The sequence below is a fragment of the Adiantum capillus-veneris genome, chromosome 30 (assembly GCF_014529385.1).
Source record: "Adiantum capillus-veneris isolate H3 chromosome 30, ASM1452938v2, whole genome shotgun sequence".
Taxonomy (NCBI): Eukaryota; Viridiplantae; Streptophyta; class Polypodiopsida; order Polypodiales; family Pteridaceae; genus Adiantum; species Adiantum capillus-veneris.
Genome location: NC_140960.1, coordinates 103041402 through 103064484, shown reverse-complemented (window position 1 = coordinate 103064484; position 23083 = coordinate 103041402). Strand labels below are relative to the sequence as shown.

At 40.7% G+C, this 23083-nt stretch overlaps 1 protein-coding gene across 1 annotated transcript; it reads right to left on the bottom strand.

The window, feature by feature from the left end:
- Positions 1-17093: 17093 nt before the first annotated feature.
- On the bottom strand, positions 17094-20929 carry LOC147418546 (pentatricopeptide repeat-containing protein At1g03540-like). The gene is made up of 2 exons (XM_086507142.1): positions 20806-20929; positions 17094-20574 (listed from the first exon to the last, which is right to left on the bottom strand). Exon 2 carries the CDS (start codon positions 20085-20087, stop codon positions 18906-18908), a length of 1182 nt encoding a protein of 393 aa, XP_086363268.1. The 5' UTR covers positions 20088-20574; positions 20806-20929; the 3' UTR covers positions 17094-18905.
- Between the last annotated feature and the right edge of the window lie 2154 nt (positions 20930-23083).

Here is a 23083-nt window from a genome sequence, read left to right as displayed (position 1 = left end):
CGAGGATTACTTTGTCAGCATTTTGTGGTAGCATTGGACCACCTAAGAAGCGAGATAATGTCTTGAAAGCATAGGTTGCAGTATTCCCCTCTTGTGACATTCCGTTGTGGAAGATTAGGATGGGTGCCTCGCATAAACTAGGAAGATATTGTCCTAGAGATGCATCCCTACCATGGAATTGTCTTCTTTGACGACGAAGAAAGTCATCCTTTTCAGCAATCCATGACTGTAAACAAAAGAAGTGTTTGTGTATGTGAGAGAGAGAGAGAGAGAGAGAGAGAGACAGAGATTGGGGGGGGGGGGGGGATTTATACCACGAAACTCTCATCTTGCAAAGAAAGCTCATCCTTCCATAGGTAAACTGATTCAGTTGACTCCTGCGCTGGGTGCTTAAACCAATCCTCCATATCCTGTTTACTAGTTGATGGCTTAAGATTATTTCCAATAGCTTGAAATGTGGCTTCATCAGGAAGTGTTTCTTTATACTTTTCTGCCTTTTCAAAGCAGAGTTTAAGATAGTCCAGTGGGTTACTGGAGATCTCCATTGCCTCGTCATCACTACTGTCATCTGAGACAAATCCATTCCTCTCCTCCTGATACTTGGAAATAGTGGCCAGTGCAAAGTCCTCCCGCAAACAAAAAATACTTTGTATATCATGGAGGAAAATGTAGGACCTATCTCCAAATTTAAACTCTGGAACTCCCGGTAGCATTAAGGTGGCTTGCCGCTCATTGAAACCTGACACATCTAGAGGAATCTTGATATTTGAGGTTTTCACTGAGAGAAGATTGCTTCATTTCACCTCTTTTGCTTCTTCTTCAAGATCAATGGACTCCTCGATCTCTGTCACTTCAATATATTCCTCATTATTTTCCTCTTTTTCATCTGCTAGTAAATCTTGTTCCTCCATGACCTCCTTAGGATCTTTCATAAGAGTTGTAAGTAATCCATTTAAAAATATAAGAAATCCAAAGGACTCTTGAATCATCTTGCACTCCCAATCATGTAAGCTGCACCAATGGGGCTTGTACATAAGAGGCAGCTGATTATACTTCTTGTAAGACTATCTTTTAGGATCACAGTTCTTTAAATGGACTACCACCATTTCACCAACAATAAAACTACCCTCTTGAGTGTGAAGATCAAACTTCTCTCGTTCCAGCTTCAAGTGTGTACTCTGTTCAGCTATGAACACATCAAGATTAAATGGAGCATTAAACATGCAGGAGACCAAATAAAACTTATCACCAGCCCCAGAAGTACCTGCAAAATCTAAAAGCCTTTCATCAATCACTGTAGGGTCTTCATACATAACTGTCTCTTTTTTCTTTTGGATTGTTGCAATACATCGGGCACTCTCCAAAGTAGGTGTTGAAAAATCTACTTCTCTCTTAAGTGAGTTGGGTATAGTAAATTTTGGAATAGAAGGGGACTCCAATTCTACAGATGGGTCAGTATTAGGCTCCTCCAAACCTACAGCTGGCTCTCCAAACTACTGGCAGGCTCTGCAGCAGTTATATCAATGGGTTTTGTGAAGTCTACATTCCTCTTCATTGATGTTTTCAACAGCTCCGGCAGTCTTCTTGGAAAGTTTTCTTGGCCACCAATGCGCTCGGGATCAATTTTCTGCCTCTTCCTCCTATGTGATCTTAAACCTGCCATTTATTTCATAATCACAAATATAAGATTCAATGAGTATATACAAAAAGAAGAGCACCAAATGATCATATAAGTTTTGAACAAACTATAATTAGGTATCCCACAATTGTTACCAACTAATCAGGTAGTCAATAAAATAAGATGATTACTATGGATTCAATGCAAAACTAGGCAAAACTCGGTTATATATGTGAGGAGTAAAAGCCATACAAGTGGATCACAGCGCGAAGAGTACAGAAACAAATATCCATAGAACTATAGGCGCGCCCTGATCCACTTGGTTGGCTTTCAAAAAATAAAATAGCTAAAATACATAAAAGCAATTGTACTTTTGGCAAATTGCTATGTACAAAGTCAAAAGAGGATCACGGCGTGCGGAATATGTAAATTCACGTTGAAAACACTCCTCGCGCACCGTGATCCACTTTTCAGGCCTTTATAAATTGAATACCTACAATATAGTAATACAAAAATTGTACTTTCAGCAGATTGCTATGTACAAAGTCAAAAGAGAATCACGGCATGCGGAATATGTAAATTCACATTGAAAACACTCCTCGCGCGCCGTGATCCACTTTTCAGACCTTTATAGATTGAATACCTACAATATAGTAATACAAAAATTGTACTTTCAGCAGATTGCTATGTACAAGTCAAAAGAGGATCACGGCGCGCGAAATATGTAAATTCACGTTGAAAACACTCCTCGCGCGCCGTGATCCACTTTGCAGGCCTTTATAAATTGAATACCTACAATATAGTAATACAAAAAATACCTTTGTAAATATGAGAAGTGGATAACGGCGCGTAGAGTATGTAAACTCATCTTTGTAAAGTAACTGGCGTGCCGTGATCCAATTATGAAATTTGGAAGGTCAAATGATCTTTCACATTTTGAAGCACACTTACAGAACACAACTAAACTGAATACATAGTAAAACTGAAGGGATTTTCTTTACCTTTGCCAGGACTAGACATTGTTGTTGGAGTAGAGGTTTTGGATTGGGAATGTACTTTGGAGTCCTCAAGCTTCTGGTTTCTGCACCTTGAAGGAAGCAGAGGCCTTCTTAGTTGACTCTTTTTTCCCTTCCTCACTTTCACTCTCTGTCTCTCAAAGCTTTAGATCCGTCTCTTTCGAGGTTTGTAATAAGCTTGTGCACACCACTTAATCCTTCTTTCTCTCCCTCCTTCTCTCTCTCTCTCTCTCTCTCTCTCTCTCTCTCTCTCTCTCTCTCTCTCTCTCTCTCTCTCTCTCTCTCTATTCTCTCTCTCTCCTCTATCCTTTTGCGTGCAATAATAGATATTACCGTTGCGCTTTTTACGATGCGAGCCTCATGTATTGAACGCGTGTTACAAGGACATGCATTTAATATGTGGTACGACCAATAAAGTGATTTTTAACTTCCCAAAAAAAATGTGTACATTTATAGTAACAATGCGCACTTGAGTTCATGATAAGAGAAAGAGAGAGAGATATATATATATATATATATATAGTGAAATACAAAGAGAGAGAGAGGGAGAGAGAGAAAAAGCCTGCATAGACAACCTCAACGAGAAGGAGAAGGAGATAGCTAACTCAAGTCAACTTCTGCGAGCGATAGGAAGAAACAGAGAGGACACATACAGTCGATATATCCTTTGCAACCAAGTCCCAAGGCTCCTACATGCGTTTCCGTCCATTTGAATTCCTCATAGAAAGGTATTTCCATTGTTATTTTTTGTAGATGAAGACCCAAAAAGAGATAAAAACAGAGAGAGAGAGAGAGAGAGAGAGAGAGAGAGAGAGAGAGAGAGAGAGAGAGAGAGAGAGAGAGAGAGAGAGAGAGAGAGAGAGAGAGAGAGAGAGCTCTATTTGCTGATAGCCTGTTAGGTTTGGAAGCTAAAGACTGAGAGAGATCAATGGAGAGAGTGTTAGAGATAGTATTTTTGAATTTTTGCTTGTTTTGAAAGAAGAAGACGTAGAGACAGAGAAAGACAAGGAGAGGGATTTCATAGAGTGGATCATGATGCACTGTAGAGGGTTCTCCTTGCTTGCATTTGTCTACGCGCACCGTGATCCATACAAAGAGAGAGAGAGAGAGAGAGAGAGAGAGAGAGAGAGAGAAATTATACTACAAATGTTTTTCAATACTCTTGTGGATCACGGCGCGCGGACAGATAGAAGCCTGGCTTGAAGACGAACCCGTGCACCGTGATCCACAAAAAAACGGGATGGTGAGAGAGAGAGAGAGAGAGAGAGAGAGAGAGAGAGAGAGAGAGAGAGAGAGAGAGAGAGAGAGAGAGAGAGAGAGAGAGAGAGAGAGAGAGAGAGATAGAGAAGGAGAGAGAGAGAGAGAAAGATAAGGAGATAGAGAGAGAGAGAGAGAGAGATAAGGAGATAGAGGGAGAGAGAGAGAGAGACAGAGAGAGAAAGTATACTGAGTTTGTTTTTCAATACTCTTGTGGATCACGGCACGCGGACAGCTAGAAGCCTGGCTTGAAGATGAACCCACACGTCGTAATCCACAAAATACGTGGTGGTGGGAGGGGGGGAGAGAGAGAGAGAGAGAGAGAGAGAGAGAGAGAGAGAGAGAGAGAGAGAGAGAGAGAGAGAGAGAGAGAGAGAGAGAGAGAGAGAGAGAGAGAGAGAGAGAGAGATAAGGAGATAGAGAGAGAGAGGGGGGGAGAGAGAGAGAGAGAGAGAGAGAGAGAGAGAGAGAGAGAGAGAGAGAGAGAGAGAGAGAGATAAGGAGATAGAGAGAGAGAGAGAGGTGGGGGGAGAGAGAGAGAGAGAGAGAGAGAGAGAGAGAGAGAGAGAGAGAGAGAGAGAGAGAGAGAGAGAGAGAGAGAGAGAGAGAGAGAGAGAGAGAGATAAGGAGAGATAAGGAGATAGAGAGAGAGAGAGAGGGGGGGGGGAGAGAGAGAGAGAGAGAGAGAGAGAGAGAGAGAGAGAGAGAGAGAGAGAGAGAGAGAGATAGAGAGGGAGGAGAGAGAGAGAGAGAGAGAGAGAGAGAGAGAGAGAGATTGATAAGGAGATAGGGAGAGAGGGGCAGAGATAAAGAGAGAGAGAGAGAGAGAGAGAGAAAGATAAGGAGAGAGAATTTCCCTTGTGGATCATGACGTGCAGTAGACTATTAGCCCATGTCAAATCTGAGCCCGCGCGCCGTGATCTCAGAGAGAGAGAGAGAGAGAGAGAGAGAGAGAGAGAGAGAGAGAGAGAGAGAGAGAGAGAGAGAGAGAGAGAGAGAGAGAGAGAGAGAGAGAGAGAGAGAGAGAGAGAGAGAGAGAGAGAGAGAGAGAGAGAGAGAGAGAGAGAGAGAGAGAGAGAGAGAGAGAGAGATAGAGAGAGAGAGAGAGAGACAGAGAAAGAGAGAGAGAGAGAGAGAGAGAGAGAGAGAGAGAGAGAGAGAGAGAGAGAGAGAGAGAGAGAGAGAGTGAATCTCTGCTTTTTTCTCTATTAGGGTAATGGCAAGAACCAAGGCAACAACAAGGAAGGCACGGAAAGGACCAGGGCTTGCAAAGAAGGCATGTGGAAGGTCTGCTAGTAAGAAGAAAACTTCAGGTAAACCAATGAAGATATTGAACGGCCCAAGAATGAAGAATATTCAAAGAAACATGGGTTTATTTAGGGAGATCAAGAAAGCTCAGAAATGTATTGAGCTGTGTGTCCCTAAACTTCCTTTTCAAAGAGTAGAGAGACAAATCTATGAGGAAGCATGTGCTGGTACAATGAGGTGGAAGGCAGTTGCCCTGCTGTGTCTTCAAGAAGCAGCAAAAGATTTTCTTTTGAAGTATTTTAATGATATTACTATTGTTGCTGCTCATGCTCACCGTTTGACAATAATGGACAAGGACAGTGAGACTCTTAAGAGAGTGTGCTGGAGATATGATAAGCTCCTTATCCTTAATGAGTTTATTGATCCCAAAATGAAAGATATACTACTACTACCACCATGTCGGCGAGCGCAAGGGGTTAAGATTCATGAGGTTACTCATGAGGTGAACACAAGAGCCAGAGCTGAGCAAGAAGAAAGACGGCTCTCTGAAGCGGAGAAGTTAAAGAAAGAGTATACAGTCTGATGCAGCTGATGAAGAGGCCCAGAGGAGAACTTATGGGCAAGTTACCATAGAGCTAAATGAAAGAAATAATGATGTATTACACTCCATGACAGAGGGACTGTTAGCAAGCATTCCCCTTGTTGATGGTAGTAGGCAGTTAGCATTGGACTGTGTTGATATTCGGATATTGAAAGATCCAAATGCACAAATTAGCGACACTATTGGTTATGTATGCCTAAAGTAAGTGCTCATCTCTACCTTTAAGATATTTCTTTGTTGGTACTTGGCCTCTGATTAAATCCTTGTTTGTGATTGTAACTTAATAAAAAGCCAGCTCCCTCAAGAAACCCAAAATGAAATTTTTATTTTAGATCCACAAGTGTCTGTGCCACTCCGAATAAAGAACACCCCACATGGCACATTGGAGAGATGGTTTATAAACTGTCCAATGCTCTAGCTGACAACATTGGTGTTTCCATTCGAATCAGCAAATCATTGGAGCCTTGTATGTATAGAATTGGACAAGCAAGTGGTATGGACTATCAACTCCATACAAGCAACACATTTAGAGATAAGAGTGTAAGTGTTAATAAAACCTTTAGTGTTTATTTGGGGAATGGTTGATGTCCTGAATAATGCTAATAATAAATAACCTTCATTGTTTACAGATGTATAAAAAGATTACTTCATGTCTATGGAAAACACTGTGGAAATCATGAACTGTACAAGTCCACCTTTAAAGCTATCAAAGTGCCTAATCAGACAGATCCAAATTCTTGTGGTTGGAGATGTCTTCTCCATACAGAGTATATACTCCAGAGTTTTTTTGCTCTTCATCCATTTATGTCAAAGGTATTTCCTTGTAATGGTATGGTCCAACATTAGTGCTATTATTAATTAAAGTATTGACCACAAGCTAACTTTATTTTGCAGAATGCTCTGGAAAATTATACAATAGAATATTTACAAAGGTACCGCACTTCAATGATTCAACATCTACTATCTCTTTCAACACCAAGAATTTTAGATATAGAGGACAGTTTTGTCGACGACCATATTATAGCTTTAACAATGACTGGTGAAGAGGTAGTCAGGCCAGTTTCCAAAACCTTAAACCAAATTCCTCAAATTGACCCCATATTAGAGGAAAAGACACTGGTAAACTTTACAGTTGGAGCGACTGAATCCGAAGCTGGGGTTAAGCAATGTGAAGTAGACCAAGTCCCTGAAAATACAGATATAAAATGCACCTCAGAGACGAAGAATGCAACAAAGGTTCTAGTCGAAGCAAAGGAGAATAAGGGAGTGCTAGGGGAGGAGGCCAATATTGCAAATCAAGGCAAGGAACAGACCACAAAACAGGTTAACCATTCGACCATGGAAACACAAGAGTCATGTACTACACAAGCACAAGAGGTGGATATGCTTGGCAGTACACAAGGAAACGTCAACACTCAACAACAAAATGTCAACATTAGAAATGACCAGTATGGACTCTTGCTTCAAGTAGGTACGGTTGTTCCGGTAATATCCATTGTACTTAAATAATTAATGCTTTTTTGTTTCTAACTACTTATATGTATGCACACAATGATTGCAGAGACTGATTATCTTGGATCTCAATAGATTGCTACTCCTACGACAGCCGTATAGTGTACATACAGAGTCCTCCGATTTACGTAGTTTCCGCTTGGGAAATGTCAGAGTATTAATTTGACCAGGCACAAAGGAATTTTTGATTTTTTTCATTCCAAGGTTTAGGGTGGCTATCTGGTCTTCAATGCAGGCCCATAACCTGAATCCCTTGTTTCCATAGTTTGTAATTTGGCTGAAATTCAACGATCGGCTTTTTATTTTGTGTATAGTCAAAGAAATTGTAATACCATTGAGGGACATTTCCACCCAACTAAACCTATTGTACCACTTTTTTACAAGCCCTTTGAGCAGATCAATGTACCTTATGATGCTTTCAACACTATGTTGATTGATGACACACCACACAAGGGTTTACTTAATCCATCCGGCACTACTATATCCCCACCTTCGTTTGAAGGGCATCTTCACGATTTTTACCTAGAGGATATTTTGGTCCCATATTTGAAAGCAATGTACCTAAGCCCATTGAGCACATCGGAATTTGTACTTACAAATGTACTTAGTAATTCATTGATTATACCTTAAATTGATACTGTCTATCTGTCTATGTGTTTTGAATACTCAAAGAGAGAGAGAGAGAGAGAGAGACTTGAGCAAACACTTGATATTAAGATTAAACTAGTCAAAAATGTTACATTTCATTGAAGCCATTCAATAATTATTACATGGGCACAATTTGAATACGGCCAGAGAGATCCACAAAAAAATGCTTCTCCCTTCGTTGCATTACTCTTCATCCGTTCAGCAAGAAAGAAAAGTTTACGGAGTCAATGTCAATAGTCTCCTCCACTATGTCATGTCGAAGTTGTAAAAGATTACATTGCTTCCTTATTGCAATTACTGTCATAAGATTTAGGTCTTTGTCCACCACTTCCACGTCTATGACAGCATTGTTTGCCAAAATTGCTGTCTCTTGATCCATAGACACATAGCAACCTTCAAAATGTGAGAACGCTTGTACCAAAAGGAGATTATTAATGTCTGTGTCACAAGCATATACTTGACAATGAAAGTGTCAAGAGCAATCTCGCAACATATGCCATATGTTTCTTTCACATACCACCCTCGATCAAGAAGCTTATCACACAAGAGGGAATCAAATGATTTGCAGAGCAGCATTGTTTTATCAACATATACTTTGCAGGTATGAAATAACTCAACAAAGAGACCAATAGGACAAAAATTTACAAGTTTCACCAATTTAGTAGGTACAAAGTTTCGGAGAGACCTCTGAACATCCGTACAGAGCCTTCTCCTCAATGCCTCACTCATTGTTGTGTCGGGAACAGGCCAATCCATAGAGTTCCAGTTGGTTGGTAGTGGAACATTCACCAAGACTCCTCTCTGATTCCTTTGATGGATTTGGTAGAAATGGTCATACAAGAAAATACCCTCATCTGCTAGGCGTTTGTTAGTTCTGCCAGCATATTGCAAGACTCCAATATGAGCATGGGTCACAGAGATGAGACCTATAATGCACTCCAGTGGCTCCCATTCTTCGTATGACGAAGGATAAACATCTGTGAATGTAATAGAATAGAAATAAATACAAACATCTGTATAACCTAATTATATACCTGTGATAAAAGAAGAAAAAAAAACAAATTCTCATTTGAAATTAAGATAACATTTATAGAGGAGTGCTAAATAATTAGCTTACAGTTGCACCGCAAATTATGCACCATGGAGACATTGCCGCCATTAGCAATCACATCGGAGTGAGTGAAAACATGTTGAACAAAGACATCTTTCACAGTCTTCTTACCGACCTCAACTTTGAAATCTAGAACTCTTGCTTTCCATGCAAAACGAAATATGTTTGTTGCTTTCAAGATTTTTCTCCTTCTTGGCTGCATAAGAACCCAATCACCTTTGCTTATCCTCTTCTCTTGCCACCTATTATCTGTAGTGAGAGATTTTGAAATTGAGATAGTGCTTATGCTACTACATGGTCTTCTTGGAACACTAATGGTGAGGCTGGTTGGGGACAGTGTAGATCAACCTCTAGAACTTCTTGGGCGGGTAGAAGACGAAGCCATAGGTAAAATGGAGGGAGAATGAGGTTTGAAAGCCTTTCATAAAGGTAGTGGATGTCTTTCAATGAAGAGAGAGAGCTAGCTATCAATCAGTAGTCTTGTTTCATGAACTTGACGGCTACTAGCAGTGGGCCCTACTTTGTGAAAGCAGGAAGTTCCCTTAAGAAAATGGGACAAAACTCAATATTTTAAAATATTTTCTTTCATTTCTGTGTTGCTTTCCATGTATTTCTACATTACGTAAGGTTGATTCTCATTGGTTGCGCCTTCTTTTCTCTCTCTTCAATAAGGCCCTCCAAATGACCTCCAAAAGTTTCTAATGATGCACTAACCGTGTAGATGAGCCTAACAAAAAAAGAAGACTTAGGCAATATCCTCAATCCCGCAAAGCCCCACGTCATCGACCCTTTTGTCTAAGGCTAAACGATGTAGGTGATCCTAGTCTTGTAGCGATGCTGCCATGAGAAGCATAACACGTGAGTCCAACCACAATAGCATCTTCCATATGTACACACAATCGTTTTCAAGCAGTAAGACATTTTGGTTCTCTACCATTACATGTCCACCATAAATCATATCAAACCACTTCATGATCCAATCCAAAATCATAAACCATAATCTAATGAAATCACGTGGGTGAGCACTCTACCCAACTCAGGGTGATGTACATCTAAATCTTGCAAAGCCACTTTAGCACATAACATGGCTACACAATTTTGACAACACAACCATATCCCAAAAAAAAGATTCAAGAGCCACATTGGCTTTCACAATCAAAATCACAACCATAATCCATGAAGAATCTTATCCCTTGACCATAAACCATATTCCATACTGAACCAACCTCACACTTGGAGTTTGACATATCCACTGCAATCAAACAGAGCCCGCACACATATCCTTGAAGACATGAATTATTTATGCCTAAAATAAATCCGACCAGTGACTAAATATGACTTCAAAATCCAATTTTGACAATGTTTAAACACACACAAGTGATACATTGTGACCGCACCTCACCCCCTAGCATATAAACCTAGTTTTGGTCTACAAGGGTGGAAAGCAACATACACATTCACGTGAGGTATCCACATCCATTTGTGAGATTCCATACATCACATGATATCATTCTATAAACATAATCACGATGCAAAATGGCCGCGTCACTTTGATCAACCATAAACCATAACATCACATATAAAAACTTTGTCATTTTTGGATAATGCATAACATGCAAATGAAAGTATTTGATCTCAAACCAATGCATCAAGATCAATCCCATAATATAGAACAACACTTTACCACATCACTTTGCCCATATGAGACGTGTGCAACAAACGGTAACACAAAAGAAAGCCACCTTATTTATATTTACCCGCATTGTTCGGGTTGTCTAACCATATACCTCCATATAAGTTTATGGACATCAAACACTTGGAATCAACTCATGAAAACAAACCATAAATCATATATCAACAGCTCATTCAACTCACAATATCATCTGGCTCTCCCTCTTGGTAGCACCCCTACACGCGTAGGTAACCCCATACATGAAACAATTAATATCTCACACTCACAAAGTGATCTCAGAGACCTAAATACTTTTATCAACAAGTTTAATCAATATTTCTAATTTTTCAAGTGGGTTCGCTCATCCAATGAGTCTATATAGTGGTTCTCCAAGGAGCTTAGGGTCCAAAATTTTGACCAATGTAGTGGACAACAAGCTGTTTTTTGATCATAACTCTTTGCTCGTGCTAAATTTTCATGGGACACCTTTGAGAGAAAATTTATAAAAGATGTGTTTAATCTCTGGGTTAAAGGGCTCGACCTGATTCATACTAGTTTGAGATATATGACCAAAACAGTGCTCCTACCGCCTATGTGACGTGAAACAAAAACCACTTTTTGTGTACACACATGAACATAAACACACCGTGTGCATAAATCAACAAGCTAAACATGATGAAACAAACATGGAGCATCTTCATACACATCTAAAAAGTCTATACATGTCCTTGTATACGAAAAAAAAAACCATCGAGGGGGTAGTCACTCACAAAACGAAGTAGAGAGAGAAAGAGATGATGGCTATGGAGTTTAGAGCTTCTTACCGTGCTTTAAAATTTCTTATGGGTTGTCAAAAGGCTTCTTTCTTTTCCATAAGAGAGCGGTGATGAGAGCTATATATGTAATGGAAATGATAAATTATTGTATTTATTGTTTATTGCATTTGAGAAGTGGCAACAACATAGATGCTTTATAGAATATACGAAGGATACCAGATTATTATCATTATATTATTAAAGTGCTTTGTATGAGCTATGGCCAATTAATGTCCGGCCAAACAATGTGTATTCATTTTGAGCATTCAAAAATCTATAAAGTAAATACAAGCAAGAGGAAAATCTCACTCTTGCACGGGGGGAGATTGCACCCAATGTCGGCATTATTCTTCTCTCCTCTCCACTCTTCTCTCTCGCTGTGCCAGCGTAGCACTCCGCTCTAGGAGGTGCGCCTACACGTGCTCTCTCACTCTATCTCATTCGCTATCTCTCTCTATTCGTGGAAAAAGATGAATTATGTGCTACGGGATTTGTGAGGTATGCATATTTATTGATTTTATGGGGTTTGGAACACGTTCTTTTTGGTATTTTGTATGGCCATCGTGTTCTCCCCTTTGTAGCAATACAAATATTTTCACCACGAAGCCGTTGGAGAACGCACACATCGTAAAAAGAAAAGAGAAGATAGTAAGCAAATAGAGAGAGAATGTTCTTCTTCTTCTTCCCGCAAACAAAAGAGATCTTATGGAGATGGTGATGGAGAGCTTTCACCACTCCGTATGATAAGTATGTATTTTTGTGTGGTAGTAGACGCAATTGTTGACACTGAAAACTGAGCACTCTATGCCAATTTGTAGTTGTAGGGTGAAGCAGGAGTGTGTCCCAAGCAACAAGTAGCACCCCCTCTTCTGCCTAGAATAGCTGCATGCTTTTGGGAACTTTACTAAAAACAAGGCACAGCTTTTGGTAGTCAACTCTCCTACTTACCATTCAATTTTTATAGTAAAAATTGATTAATTGGACAATATCTCAACAACTAATGTGACTATGACTAAACTATGCTACAGTGTGATGCCTCGACATAATTATGACTTTTTCGTACTACCCCGGCATATTTATGGCACCGCTTTTTATAAAAATAATTATCATAAAAAAACTCATTTAATTTTGTTTCTTTACTAGATAGTCGTTTTTAAACGTGACGGTGCCTAGAAATAATATTTTTATATTTAAATCATCCTAAATAAGTACATTGCTTTTCAAAAATATCAAAAAGATAAAAATAGCGTAGAAAGCAAAATAAATTAATATTTTTTCTAAAATTGAAGCACGGATTTCCCTCATCCACCGAAAAAGAAAAGCGAACTCACTTTTCACTAAAAAAAACACTAAAAATCATGAAAAGCTCAAAATAACGTGAAAAGCATTTGAAAAGAAATTTTTGTATATAATTGAACCATAGCTTCCCTGAAACTTATAAATTAAGGATTCGGCCCTGGTTGCATTGCAAAAAAGCACCGAAAAGCACAAAACGCATGAAAAATCTTTGAAAAATGATTTTTTTCAAAATTAAATTAAATGTTTGTTTGACCTACTGGAATATCTCTTTAGAACCTTACAACACTGTCAAACAAGCATTCTCAACAAAAAATTCACAAAACAAATATTAGAATCTACTTTTTTTATTTAAAAGAGACTCGAAAATCGGGGATCTTACAGGTTATCCCTCTTCATATAGGGGTAGGCTTCGATGAATATTGTTAATGAAACTTATGAACTTTGGCCGGTGCGCGATGAAGGTTAGATGCAAGCTCCCATGTTCGTTTGCTTGAATCATAATCTTTCCAGTGTACAAAATACTAGTCATCCACGAGAGATTCTGGAGTCAAGGATCTACTCGACTTCATATTCTTTATGACCATAGATCTTTATGGACGGTGGCGGCTGTGAGCATCTCCTAAGAATCTAGCACTAATAACAAGGCTCCAAAAATGAAACATGGAAGACTAGATGAATCTTTATAGAATGTGGTAAGTGGAGATGGAATGTGACTAAATTCACTTGGCTAATTATCTTGAATAGTCCAAATCTTTCATAGTCTAACTCTTGTGAGGGTGAGATGAACGTAGATCGTGGCGAAGAAGCCACACTCCATCCCCAATTTTGTATGGTTGATGTTGCATTTGGTGCTTGTCTGTGGTACTTTTACACCTCTGTTGAGCTTTTCTAATATTCATTGTCAATTCTCTTTATGAATGCTATGTAGATGTGTGGCTAAATTTATGGTAGACAGATTCTTCACTCGATGATTCATGTGGACATCGGTCCCTCGGTGTTGACAATTGTTGGGAAATAATAGGATATGCAGAGTAGAAGCTCAAAGAGTGTTGTTGTAGGCAAACTCGGCTAGGACCAGCAATTCTACCAAATTGTCTTGATGGTAGTTGATTGTGCATTGGAGATATTTCTCTAGAATTTGATTCACCCTCTCTATTTTTCCATCACTCTGTGGATGATTGGTTGAAGAGACGTTAATCTTTACTCTTAGAATCTTGAGCAATCCTCTCCAAAAGCTTGAAATGAATTGTGGTCCTCGGTTGGTCTAAAACAATGTTAGCTGGAATCCCATGATAGTGGTAAATATCCCCAATGAAAAACTTTGTCGTTCCTTCTCCAATGAATAAGGAGAGTGATAGCCTTGTCGTAGCTTGCATACCTTGGTTTTGACAACTACTTCTCCAAAGCGTGCTAAGAGAAGAGTGCCAATGCTACTAACTTGAGAAGCACCATCCAGATAATACACTCGTTGCATGTGTATAAACAGCCTCACTTGTTGAAAGAAGCCTCTAAACTTGATATTGCCTCATCATACTTTTTGAGTGGGTTGCCCTTAGGCTCCCTTCTTTGTTGTGGTGGACTAGCTGAAACAACGGATGGATTTTTGCACATATTGGATTCATGTATCTCTTAGGCTGGGGACAGAAGCTCTTGCACCTAGCAAGTGTATTCGCTCTACTTGCCCCACTCAACTAGGTGAAATCATGGGTAAATTTGGACACACATTGGCTTCACGTAGTTCTTGGAATCGACATTGAAGTTCTTGCACCATTGAACGCGGCAAGTGGGGATGCTCTATTTTCCATTGTGCATGTAGCTCCTGAAATTGTTGCTCCAACTTTTGCAATGTGATACCACACCTTCCAATATAGACTCCATGTCTCGGCAAGATTAAGAAGTATAGTCTTGCCAAAATGTTATGAGCGCGTCTTGAGCTAGAAGAGAGTGAGACGAGGTGCCACAATATACAAGAGCTTGAAACTTGATTATGACTTTAATCTTCATTACAAGACTTAATGCTTGATCAAGAGAACTTGATTAAAAAACTCGCATTAAATGCTAGAGTACAAGACAAGACTTGATTACAAGAACAATATTCGAACACAACACAAGAACGAGAAGAGGGATTACCTCGTAGGAGCCTCACAACTGGTGGTGGCAAGATTGAGGGGCTTGTAGCCCAAGACCTCTGTTTATACTGAAGCTTAAGAAAGGAAGTTAAGAATCTTCTAGGTTCTTCCTTCTAAAACCTTCTAGCTCTTCTAGAATCATTTAGGTTCTTTCTCAAGCTTCTAGTACTTTCTAGATTCTTCTAAATACTTCTAGAATCTTCTTGACACTTCTAGAGCCTTCGAGAATCTACTATATGCTTCTGAAATCTTTTAAAATCTTCTAGAATCTTCTAGATTTTTTTGGATCCTTCTAGATTCTTCTAGAACTTTCTAGGATTCTTCTAAGAGCTCACATCCATGACACAGAGGATTTTCTTTGATCATGTACTTTCCATCCAAGATTGGATGTTGCGGTTACGAAGTCAATGAACTCTTGTTCATTTGGTATGCAGCACACCAAGTGCATGTTCCAATGCATGTAATGGAGTTTGCTTCAACAACCAGAGGGACATTCTTCTATCTCCAATACCGCTTCTTGAATGATCGTTGGACTTCAGAGGATGAGGCTTAGAGGTAAGGGCATGTGGTGCCAGATGCTTAGTCGACTATGACAACAATTCGAGGAGGCTGTTGGATTGTGGACTTCTCCTATCTCTATGTTCCCTCTTTATTAATGGTAGTATGGCCCTACGGATTTGGTCATTCCTATGACCATTTGTGAGCTTTTCAGTACCAGTTGGAGGAAAGGTTTGCAATCTCTTATGGTCCAAGCAATCTTGATGTTTGGTGACAAATCTGTTGAAATCCTGCAAATGATAGGTTTGCATACATCATCTCTAGTTGATGGGATATCTAGTTCCTAGTTTTGCAATCAGAAGCATATGAAGGTCTCTCATGTACATTCCCTTTAGAGAGCTCTAGCCTTGAGGCAGTCCATTTTGATCTATGTGGGCATGTTGCAGGTCCCCTAGGCACTTTCTTTACTCTCACCCTAAATATCGGTGTTATGTTGTGTATTGGATATCAATTACACAGTTGAGTGAATATATTCTTTTAAACACAAGACAAAGATTTCAAGGAAGTAAGTTACAATAGTGGGAGTATGTTTGCAGTCCATTCATGGCATAGGATGGTTAGTGCAGTTCATTCATGGCATAGGATGGTTAGTGCAGTCCTTTGGTTCTTCATCATTGAATAGTTGATTTCTTAGTAGCCTGAGTTTTTTGCATTTTTGGGACATCCCATAGCAACTTGGAGATTATGGCATGTGGTATGTGACCAGAGAATGATTAGGATACCCACAAATTTACACCTTAACCCTCAATTTTGATGCTATCTCTAGGGGCGATCAACAACAATACCTCCTACAAATGCTGGTTATGTGACTCGTGAGTCGGTTGAGTTCAACAGATTCTTAATAGAGCTGGGTTTACTCCCAACGGACATCATTTTACTTCTCGGACGTCTTTCGGGTGTAGCGATTGTTCAACCTCAAAGTTTTGTTGTAGAGATCCTCGTCCACGAAACCCTCACCTTACAATTGTAGATTGCTCACTCCAGCTCCCTTGCCATCTTCCTTCCGGGATCTGAGAGTGGGTGTTAGAGTTATGGCATCTCTCTAGATTCGTCCAGTCCATTCCGGTATCTCCCAAGGACAAGTGATAGGGAATGAGGGCTATTTTGTGGTTATGCCCGGCCAAAGTAAGAGAGTTTTCTTATGTCGATATTTTCAAGCCATGTGCTCTTTCCATGGCCATAGGCTCCTTGAAGCATGTGATATTATATCCCAACCTTGGCCTGTTTTTTTCCATGAGCCATTGATGGGCCTACTATGTTTTTCTCCCCCATTTCCTTCTCTTAGGCCATTTATCCCATGTCGCGGGGCTTGAGGAATGGGTCGAGCAGCTTAATTATGGCCCTGTTGGGGGCGGGGCGGTACCCACTTGGACATTGCAGTTTAGCCCAGCAAGGGGGCCGCCTCATAGGGAAGCCCTTAGGATGCAGATTGGTAGGTCTTCTCCAAGTGGTTTTGCTCGGCCTTTCTGGCGTTTTCCAGATCAGCCCTAGCGTTTTTGCTAGGCAACCCGAGTTTGTTACTCGGGCCAGCCTTTCACAAGCTTTGTGATCATGCAATGACACGGAATGGAGAGATCCATTGACATCTAAAGGGTAGCCTCCTCGCGTGTAGGCCTTTAAGTCATGTCTCTCTCCCTCCATTTGTGTTCTATTGCCAAGAGGAGATACACTAGATCTATGCTCATAGCAATAGCAATAACAGTTGTGTGTGTACCAGGGGTCTATCCATCTCGAGCATGTCAACAGACCACCGTGTATGCAATTAGTTATCAGCATGGAGAGCCTTTTCCATCTCTTTCTTATTCTCAAATGTCCTGTCTCTTTCTACCTAAGTGATCTCTCTTCTCCACAGTTGCCTTGTATATGTATGTGGCATTGCAGATGTTCTCTAGTGTTAGAATCTTTTATGAGTCGAGGGATATTGAGTTGTCTACCAGATCGGGGGCCACTTCATGTCTTCATTGCATCTTCCGCTTCCTATTCTAACAAAACGTATATACAAGATGTGAACTAGAATGATTACCTGAGTTAAATACCGATACATCAATTGGATCTCATTCTGCAATTTGACTGTATAATTTTCTATAAAATTCCTCCCTGAAAAGCATTTGAATGCACTTGATGCAACCTCAAAGCACTTCAATACAGAGACCTGAGGACTTTGAACCACTGTAATGCATTATACATCACTCGCATCTCTCATATCTCCTAAGTGAAGAAGGAACCGCAAACATTATGCATGACAACGCACTAGCTGCCGCATCCTCAGAAGTATTGGTATCCTGTCCTCCCTTTTTTGGCACATCATTACCCATTTGTCGGACCATGTTGTGTATAAGGCCCTGCCAACGAAAAAGGCACGAGTCTAAAACCCATACAGTTTTTATGTCAAAATATCACTAAAGCATGTGAAAGGGATATCCAATACTTCATTAGAGTATTTGTGGTTGTCCACAATACTTCATGAAGTACACAAGCAACTTGTACCAGAATTTCACAACCGCAGCGACAGACATCACCACACGGACCAATGTCAATATTGGGAGTCTCATGAAAGCACAAAAAGTTGTTGATGATGTTCTTATCTTGGATATAGTCTCTTCAGTTCTATTGACTACAGGATATGTTCAGCATGGGCAGCATCAGTGTCACAATAGGGACAACACACTTCTGTGAAACAGGTATTTCTGTAAGTTGCAAAACGCTTCTGTGAAACAGGTATTTCATGGAATATCAAACATAGAATATACCAGTCAACATGTAGACAATTGAGCACTGTCATGTGACTTCTTGGACCAAGCACACAAGAGTGTGAGCCCTGAGCCGAGGCCTGAGGCACGAGGCAGACCGCAAATATTGGATACATATAAGAAGATTTATTCATAATCCTGGTGCAACCACAATATGGGAACTTGTCTAGAAGTATTTGGAATAAAGTTATGCCTCGTATGGAGCTAGCTGAAACGTCCAATTCACACTAATAATAGTCGCCAAAAGAACATTTTCCACCCTCAAAAATATGCAGGGGGTTTGCATCTTTAACAAATATTTTTCATTTCTCTATTTTTGTGGTGTATTGATGATCGCACGAGCAATGGCCAGCTTCTCAGAATGCTGACATAGAAAATCCTTCTTTGAATTGGTGGAAATGTTTTGTGAGACCCGATGCAAATTTGGGGTATAACCATGTACGGATAGTTTAAGTTCAAGATATTCTAACTTCGTATAAATTTGTTTGCTTTGAGGATGGCTGGTATCTCCAACGGCAAATTTATGAACATTTCCACTTGAATCAACCCAGCTGCTATGTCCTGGCTGCTTCCAAGCAGCAGCTTTCTTTCTCATGCATTCAATATTTTGAGCAGCCTCCTTCATTCCAGCAGCTGCATAAATATTACTCATTAAGACATATGGTGCAGCATTATATCCATCTAACTGCACGCTCAAAGGCCACTCTTCCAAGCTCTACATTTCCCCATTTTCGGCAAGCACCTAGAAGAGCAGACCAGACTGCAGGACAATCAGGTGATGGCATCATCATGATTACCCTCATAGCTCTGTCAAAAAGCCTTGCACGTCCAAAAAGATCAACCATGCAAGTGTAGTGCTCATTGTCCGGTACAATGCCATATTTTTCCCTCATGCTATCAAAATACATTTGGCCCTCATCTACTAGACCGGAGTGACTACATGCATTGAGTACATTAACAAAAGTGATCGCAGTTGGGGAGGTGCCCTCTTGTTGCATCCACTGAAAACAGTCCAGAGCTTCCATAGCCAGCCCTTGCTGGGAATATCCCCCGATAAGTGCATTCCAAGAAACATCGTTTGGAGAGAAACCTTCTTTTCGCATCTGGAGAAAACAACCCAGAGCTTCCTGGCCCTGCCCCTGTTGGGCATATCCAGCAATCAATGTGCTCCAAGAGATCACATTCCGGAGAGGAAGCTCTTCAAGGACTTTTTGTGCTTTAGTGAGGACACCACATTTGGCATACATGTCAACCAAAACGCTGCCAAGCACGACATTTTTTCTCAACAGCCCCAAACTAGCAATTTTATCGTGAATTCTTTTGCCCAAGTCAATGTCTTGCATAATGCCACAAGCTTTCAAAGCGCAAGCATAGGTTATTGCATCTGGAGTGAGGCCTTCACTTCGCATCCGCTTAAAACAAGTCAGAGCTTCCTGACCCTGCCCCTGTTGGGCATACCCTGTGATCAATGCATTCCAAGAGATCACATCTAGAACATGAAGCTCATCAAAACATTTTTGTGCCTTCGAGAGGGCAGCACATTTGGTATACATGTCAACCAAAGCATTGCCAAGCACGACATCGTTTCTCAACAGCCCTTGGCTAGCAATCTCATAGTGAATTGTTTCGCCCATGTCAATGTCTTGTGTGATGCCACAGGCCTTCAAGATGCAAGCATAGGTGATTGCATCTGGAATGAGGCCTTCGTTCCGCATCCATTGAAAACAGCTTAGAGCTTCCTTGCCACCCCCACGTTGGACATATCCTGCAATCAATGCACCACAAGAGAACATCACGCACAGGAAGTTCATCAAAAACTTTTTGTGCTTTTGTGAGGCTGCCACACTTGGCATACATGTGGACCAAAGCACTGCCAAGCACCATATCTTTCTTCAACAACCCCAGACTAGCAATTTCATCATGGATTTCTTCGCCCATGTCAATGTCTTCCGTAATGCCACAGGCCTTCAAGATACAAGCATTGGTGACTGCATCTGGAGGAAGGCTCTCACTTCTCATGCGCTGAAAGCAACCTAGCGCTTCCTTGCCACACCCATGTCGGACATATCCTATGATTAGAGCATTCCATGAAATAATACTCCGAACATAAAGCTCATCAAGGAGTTTTCGTGCTGCTGAAAGGGCACCACATTTGGCATACATGTCAACTAAACTATTCCCCAGTGCAACATGTTTTTTCAACAGCCCCTGACTAGAGATCTCATCATGAAATTTTTGGCCCATATCAATGTTTTGTGTAATGCCACATGCCTTTAAGGTGCAAGCATATCTGCTGAAAACAGCCAATAGCTTCCTTGCCATATCCGTGTTGGGTATATCCTGCAATTATTGCATTCCAAGAGATTACATTCCGGACAAGAAGCTCATCAAAAACTTTCCGAGCTTTCGAAAGGGCACCACATTTAGCATACATGCTGACTAATGTGTTCCTAAGTATGTGTTCTTCGCAAGTAACCCACTATCGCAAATATCAGCGTGTATCCTACTGCCTTGGTGCAAGTCTTTCTTCTCAGCACAGGCTTTTACTGAGGTTACAAAGGAAAGACTTACTCTCAAGTCGCAGACTGCTTCTTTCATGTTTTCGCCAGAAGATTTGCAGCTGCTCTGTGAACAAAAAATCAGTAGCGCTAACGAAATACTTTTTGAAGTTGCAAATGGCCGGACATTGTATCGCCACTGTGAAACAATAGTTTCACTCGCAGATGGGAAGTTGGTTGGCACTGGAATTCATATAGTAAAAGGCTGTCTAGGCTCAGTTCAAGATCATGTGGGTTCCCCCTAGGCTCAGTTCAAAATCATGTAGGTCCCCCCTGCCGCACTTAGCAAGTTGGTGGATACTAGGAAGTGAACTCAATAAAGGCATAGTGCCAAGGTGGGGTCACAGAGGAAAAGTACCCGATAGCTAGGCTACATTGCATTTTTGGATGTGGTCCCAGTGGTGAAAGATGGTCAGATGACCAGTGAGAGTCCACTGGAAGCATCTCCTAAAATTTAGGAAATTGCTATTTTGGGCCATGAAATCTATTTGCGTCAATACCTCCGGAATGACAAGGGGAACATTTTAGAACTACTGCAAAGTCAACTGGACAACCAGTCGGGAGATTTTTAAGTGGGAAGACCAAAGCGGAAAATTGCTTGTAAATGTGCCTAGTGGCACAATGTGATGAACTTTCCTCATGTTGACTGCAAGCTTTCCCTCTCATGTACAATATAGTGCAAGAAGTCATGTCCTGCACACTTTACACTGCTCTCTCTCTTCCCTACATGCAGTAATGCAATGCCCCTCAAGAGGGCTTTTCATTTGACCTATGTACAGCTGTGTGGTCATATGCGTTTTGGCTGAGGCAAGAGCCTCTCTGAGCATTAATAAGAGTAGTTAACTGCTGCTCCAAAAGCAGACACCGGTGAGGGTGATAACCTCACCATACAGGTCTGTTTTTAGCGCTGGTTATGCGCTGAATTTAAACTGTTCTTCAGCCATACAGATGTCAAAACCATTGGGAACAATGCCCCACTCTTAGAGGATAGTTCAAGGACTGTTTAGGGCTTGAAACAGGGGAAAAACTAGTAAATACAGCGTGCTGTATTTACTGTTTTTGGATAGAAAACAGAGGTTTTATGTCAAGTTCCACCAGGGGAATTGGTTTTGGGCGAGTTTTGGGGCTGTTATGCTGCCAAAATTTTTAAAATCACTCGTCGAAAATCAAAATTTCCACGGCCTGTCGAAATATTCCTTTTCACTGGAATATTATGGCCAAGGACGACGACCGAAAAGTGGTCAAAAAACGATCGATCGATTGGCCGGTGGCCGGTGGTCGGAAGTCAATGTCTAGTGGTCGGTGGCCGAATTCAAAAGCGAACTTGTCTTCGGCGGCCACACATGGGCTGATTGGAGGGTCCGATTTGGACTTATCTACATAAGTGTGGCTACACATGGATGCCTCTCATGAGAGAGGGCAGCCCTTTTGGCCTATAAAAAGAGGCCATTTCTACACATATTTCACAGTGTGAAGTTGATGCAACAAGGTGGGTGTGAGGTGGTGAGAGTGAAGCAAGGCGGGAGCTCCAAAAGGGTATAATCCCTTTGTAACATACTTCTTGTTTTGAAGTACTAAAGCCATTGAGTGGCTACTTTCTCGGGGACATAGCCCACATTGGGTGAACCACATATATCGTGTGTACTCTCTCTCTCTCTACTCTATAATCTCTTGTGTGTGAAAATTATCTCTCTCCATTAAGTAATCTACTCAATTGTCTACTTAGCTACTTCATATTTCCTAGCATTACCAAAAATACTAGAAGGCAGGAATTAAAAACTACCAAAGAGACTACGCAAAAGTACCAAGATTAAACAATTGGCAGTGTTCCAAGGAGGTACCAAAGTAGTCCCATCCTACAATGATAAGGTCCAAGTGTTGCGGTTCAACAACACAAGAATCTCTCTCAACACACATGCTCTCAAACAAAGAATAGACAGTTACTCCATAATCAAATTCAGCAACATACACAATTAGATAACTTCAGAGTCAGCAAATAGAACATAGAGAAAAGATCAGATAGAGCAAAAAACACCATGGCTAAAGCTTCTATCACATTCCCCTACTCAGAACTCGGCCCAATACAAGTACCAACTGATGGTTATAGCTGTCCAACCCAAAAATGTTCTTGACATAAAATATCAGACTCATCAAAATCCGACCTAGCAACATTCTGACCCAACAAATATTTTGACTCAACAATATTCCAACCCAGCAATATTTAGACTCACCAATAATCATAGTCAACAAATATCTGACTGACCAAATATCAGAGTCAGCAATAATCGAAG